The sequence below is a fragment of the Atta colombica genome, unplaced genomic scaffold, assembly GCF_001594045.1.
Source record: "Atta colombica isolate Treedump-2 unplaced genomic scaffold, Acol1.0 scaffold12, whole genome shotgun sequence".
NCBI lineage: Eukaryota > Metazoa > Arthropoda > Insecta > Hymenoptera > Formicidae > Atta > Atta colombica.
The window spans coordinates 4,868,866-4,874,259 of record NW_017259206.1 but is presented as its reverse complement, the minus strand read 5'-3'; the positions used below and the strand labels follow the sequence as shown (position 1 = coordinate 4,874,259).

The 5,394-nt window shown below is 39.5% G+C and overlaps 2 protein-coding genes across 3 annotated transcripts in view; one reads left to right on the top strand and one right to left on the bottom strand.

Annotated features, from left to right (window-relative positions):
• Positions 1 to 1,132, bottom strand: part of LOC108694532 (zinc finger and BTB domain-containing protein 24-like) — a 6,276-nt gene extending 5,144 nt beyond the window's left edge. Inside the window, exons 1-2 of one of the 2 annotated variants that reach the window (XM_018204104.1) lie at positions 1,001 to 1,132; positions 435 to 601 (exon numbers count right to left, since the gene is read on the bottom strand). In XM_018204104.1, the coding sequence (XP_018059593.1) occupies positions 435 to 584 (150 nt within the window). In that variant the 5' untranslated portion in view covers positions 585 to 601; positions 1,001 to 1,132. Of the gene's footprint in view, positions 1 to 420; positions 602 to 1,000 lie in introns of those variants that run through there. The other variant, XM_018204105.1, reaches the window with a different exon arrangement.
• A 2,115-nt stretch (positions 1,133 to 3,247) lies between these two features.
• On the top strand, positions 3,248 to 5,334 carry LOC108694310 (dolichyl-diphosphooligosaccharide--protein glycosyltransferase subunit 1). Its single transcript, XM_018203722.1, has one exon. The coding sequence runs from the start codon at positions 3,366 to 3,368 to the stop codon at positions 5,199 to 5,201; it is 1,836 nt and encodes a 611-aa protein (XP_018059211.1). The 5' UTR covers positions 3,248 to 3,365; the 3' UTR covers positions 5,202 to 5,334.
• The last annotated feature ends 60 nt before the right edge of the window (positions 5,335 to 5,394 follow it).

Below are 5,394 nucleotides of genomic sequence, written 5' to 3'. Positions count from 1 at the left end.
ATATATATATATATCTCTTTTTTATTTAGATTAGAACAGTATACAGCTTTAATGTATACTAAGTGCGCACTAGTTCTGCCAATAATACTGAGACATATATCTGTAGCCTAGAGAACAGTATATCTAAAATACAGATATAAGACATTCTAAAGACATCATGTTATGAAGATGTTCTTAAGATGTTTTATATCTTCTTTTGAACATGTATGCTGAGTAACAACTTAAGACAGTCGTAAATATAAGATCCAATTATAAATATTGGCCTCTGATTGACTTATGACATCTTAAGACTGTAACCTGTACCTAAAAAAATCTCAAATATATTTGATATTCTTACAAGAATAATTATAAGAATCTTATAAAAATTGACTATGAATATCAGTCTATGTCTTTGGTATTGTTAGCGGCAGGGCCACTCACCTCTCAAGTCTCACCTCGATAGCAACGCAGGACATGATCTGCAACTGGAGTGGTAGATGGACTGACTTGTGGTTGTGCTCGTAAATGGAGTTCAAAGGTTCTGAATCCGATAAGCAGAATCGACAGATGCGCCGGAAGTACAACGGTGGCGGATTACTCTCCATGATTGCGTTTTGTTATTCTGTAAATATTGAAAATCTGTATATATGTTACGTGTAGTAACTACAGATTTTCCAGGGTGTATTTTCTGTATGTCAGGATTTGGACGAAGTATGACGTCACACATCGAAGTTGTCTCGTGAAATGGAACGATTCTTGGGCGTTTTTGCACATACATGACATAGAAATAAATAATACTAAATTCAGATATAAAATTTTTAATATAGTATATTCTTTGTTTATATTCAAACACAAAACTGACAGAACATAAACATAACCTACAACGCAACTCTACATATATTTGATCGTCGCGCTTTATTAGAGCATAACGTTCTGCGCATGCGAGACGTTTTTCATTGAAATTCCAACGAAAAGTTATCGTTCGGATGTTAATACGGAATGCATTCCTATAAGTACTTGCCAGCAATTTAACGGAACGCACTTCAACTCTACCAGTGTTTCTTTTCGTCTTTTTCTACTTTGTTTTTTCTTCCTCAGTAGTGTGTGCTGATACTTTTCGTCCTTCGGATGTTCATTACTCACTATGGCTGCGTTCGGAAACTTCACCCAGGTGCCCCCGTGTATCATCTTATTCTTGTTTAACAATGGATGAGTAATCAGTAGTGCTATTCTCTAATTTCATAACGACACTGTCGATACCATTATGTGACGTTGCGCAATTTTTTTTACCATATAAAATATCTGTGCAATGATATTGTGGCTGTGTTTGCTTTGTGTTCACAACGCTTTAGGCATCATTTCATCCTTGTTGTTTGTCAAATGTTAAACGAAGACAAAACGATGCTCATGAGTTGTCAGTATGAATTGGACTACCGCCATTGTCATTAAAAGTTACAGAATAGGCATAGATCCGATTTCACAATATATATGATTACCTAAAAATTAAAGGTAAGAAATTCATGAATGAATTTCATTGATATATCTATTGGTAACCTTTAATCTTTAAGTAATATATTATGAAAACGGACCATACTGGGCTGCGTTCCACTTGATGCTCACAACTTTCGAAATCATTTCATTCTTATTAACAATTGTTAAACAAGGACAAACGCTCATTGATGGTGCGTTCAGGGAGACGCTGTTAGCGTTATTCTGTTATTCTATCTTCATTGTTTATTAGACGAAAACAATGGATAGAATGATTCAAGTATTAATAGCATTTCCCCGAACGCATCTTGAAACTGTGTTCACTTTACCGCACTTTTGAAATTGTGAGCATCAATTGGGTGCAGATCATCGACAAGATACTATTAAAGATCGACGTTTGCATCCTTGTGAATATTGAAGTGATTAAAAATTAAAAACTGATAATATATCAGCAAACGAGAATGGATTGAAATGAATTGAAATGGATTCAGATTTTCAGAAATATTGATTCATGAATGTTAAAATGAATGTTTTTCAATTCTGAATGCATTTTTATTCATTTATATAGGAATTGGAGCATATCGCATCTATGCCTTTCAATCTAAAAATAATATTAGCTTTTCTTGTGCACACAAATGCAATTATGAAACGTAATACTGTTCAATTCAAAGTTTTGAATAGGAAATGTAGTTTTTCAATCCAATTGTATCCAATTGAATCCAACTGAATCCAATTGAATCCAATTAAGCCCCAAAAAAATATTAGCTATTTAAAATATACATTCGGATAGAAAAAAATTTCAATCCATTTTAATCCATTCTCGTTTGCTGGGATTATACTTATAATTTATTTTATGATTATATTTATGATTCATATTAGTTTAATAGATTTATACATTTAGAACTCAATAATACTCGATTTTTCGATAAAATTGTGATTTCAGTGTTACCGTCAAAGTTTAACTTCAACAGAGATAATCAACAGAGATGATAACTGCAGAGAAAAAAATTGTAATTTTTCTGCAATATGTAGGATATTATAGCTTTATAAGTATATTTATTTATGGAACATTTATGTAATAAAAAATCATAAATTTAATAATGTATGAGCCAAATATTTATGTTAATAATAGTAAATTTATATCAATTATCGATAATGTCAGCGTTCTTCAATTACCTTCGGACCTTTGAAGCTCTTTTTATACTGCCGAAAATTTATCCAGGGTTGACGACCTTCAATAGTATCTCATTGGTGATTAGATGCATCCAGGAAGTCAATTGTGTATCTTGAAATGAAAATTACAAATGTGAACAAATTCACTAGAATATTCATTAATTTAATTGATCCGGTACCTAGTAATCATTGCACTTTTGTAATTTTCACCTTATTTCAAAATACACAATCGAGCTCCTGAAACACAACCGCTCAGTGAGCGTTCAGTGAGTTCTTGTTTGGTCTCTATTTTTAGATCTAATGGAATATGCCAATCAGATGTAAGAGCTCAATGAGCGCTCAATAAGCGGTTGTGCTTCTGGATGCATCCAACGAGTGCATTCAGTACTACAATCGCTCTTGCATTTGATTGGCATATTCCATTAGATTTTAAAATAGATCAATCAAATAATTCAATTCAAACCGAACATTCCATTTGTATTGTAAACGTGAACGTATGTCTCGCAATGATGCGTTGCTGGCCGCATCGTTACATATTGACATGCGCGCAACTAGCCGGCGCCATAGACGAACGCCACGTATTTTGTTATATGCTAACCGTGTCGCCGCGTACCGGCAAGTGCGCAACGTACAAGGAGAAAGACGTTTATCGTACCGCTTCGTTAGTTCGTTCCATCAGGAGATAAAATTATAGAAATTCCTAACGATTCGGAGTCTCATCGACGATGTCTCGCGTTCACGCGGGTGCGCTAATCTGCGCTCTCGCGTTCTACCTGGGGACGTACAGCGGTTGCACCGCGGCCAACCTGGATGGAATCGTCGACCCGAACTTGACCATCAGGAGCGTCGAGCGACACATCGACCTGCAGTCCCAGCTAACCAAAATCACCACTCGAGTGGTGATGGAAAACAAGCAAGGCAAAGAAGACCGCGTCCGGAATTTCCTCTTCTGCCTGGACAATGCTCAGAGTAGATTCATCAGTTATATAGCGGCACGTGTGGAACCTGATAAACTGGAGTTGAAGGTGAAGGAGACCAAAGTGCCAGCGCATCGTGATCGAGTCTTCTATTCCGTTGATCTCGGCAATCATCTGGCAGCTCGGCGTTCTCTCACTATTGAACTGGAGACAGTATTCACGCACGAGCTAGTACCGCATCCCAAGCAGATCACTCAACAGGAGAAGCAACTCGTCAGGTACACAGGCAATGTGTATGCCTGCTTGCCCTATCCTGTCACCAAGCAGACCACCTACGTGGCACTACCCACTCGCAATCTCGAAAGCTACACCAAGATCAAGCCTGTTTCCCAGACTGGCTCGATGTTGGCTTATGGTCCATATGAGTCTCAACCGCCATTCTCCTATGAGGAAATGACTGTACACTTCGAGAACAACAATAAGTTCCTCACAGTAACGAGGCTCGAGAGGGTCCTCGAGATCTCTCACTGGGGTAACATAGCTGTCGAGGAGCATATTGATCTTTTACATACTGGAGCGTTGCTGAAAGGCTCCTTCTCACGTTACGAGTACGCCCGGGAATCCAAATCTGGACAGGCAAGTATCCAAAGTTTCGATACTATCCTGCCGGCGGCCGCTTCCGACATTTATTACAGAGACGAGATCGGTAACATCTCCACATCGCACACCCGCATCAAGAAGGATTCAGTGGAACTGAATCTGCGGCCGAGATTCCCATTGTTCGGTGGTTGGAAGACTCGTTACACAATTGGTTACAATGTACCCAGCTATGAGTACCTCTTCCATTCTGGGGACGAGTTCGCCTTGGAGATGAGACTGCTAGATCACATCTTCGACGACATGGTGGTGGATGAGATGGTCCTGAAGATTATTCTGCCGGAGGGTGCAAGGAACATAAAGCTGGAGCTGCCTTATCCTGTGAACCGCCTGCCAGATTCCCTGCATTATACGTATCTGGATGTCACTGGGCGTCCGGTGATATCTGTGACTAAAAATAATTTGGTGGAGAATCATATTCAGAGTTTCAGGCTCAAGTATACGTTCCCGCGTCTGCTGATGCTGCAGGAACCGCTGATGATCGTGCTGGCGTTGTGGCTGATGTTCCTGGCGGTCATAGTATACGTGAGATGTGATTTCTCCATCGATAAGGATGAAGTGTCGGAGAGCAAGCTGAGGATCGCCGGTCAGTGCGAGAAAGTTCTCGCTGCTCAGGATCGCAGGATCGCGACTTACTATAATCTGGAGGAGCAGCTGTCGTACCTGAAAGTGTCTAAGGACACCAACAGTTTCCAGTCCGCGATAAAGGGTATCAATCAGGAATACAAGGCGGCGAACAATGCACTCAACGAGATCGCGCAGAAGATAAAGGGAGAGTCCACCGACGTGTACGATCGCATCCAGGAGTTACAAAAGTGCGATCGTTATCTGAAGGAGATCTACGGCCAACTGCAGGCATTGTACTTGGAGAAACTGATCCCGGGCAAGATCAGTCGGCAGCAATTCATCGACATGGAGACGACGATCTCCAGGAAAAAGGAGGACTGTATTGAGAAGATTAACACAATCATCAAATCGCTCCGGTAATCATGTTTCGCGAACGAACTCTAGAATTTCGAGAGCAACGATGGTACATTTGCAATACAGTAACGCCTCGCATTTGTTAATATTCCATTCGCGAGTATGATTGAGAAAGAATTCCATACATTCACAAGCGCATCGAGTCAAGAGGAAACTCTTATTTACATAGATTAAGATTTATATTAATTCATTAAGATTT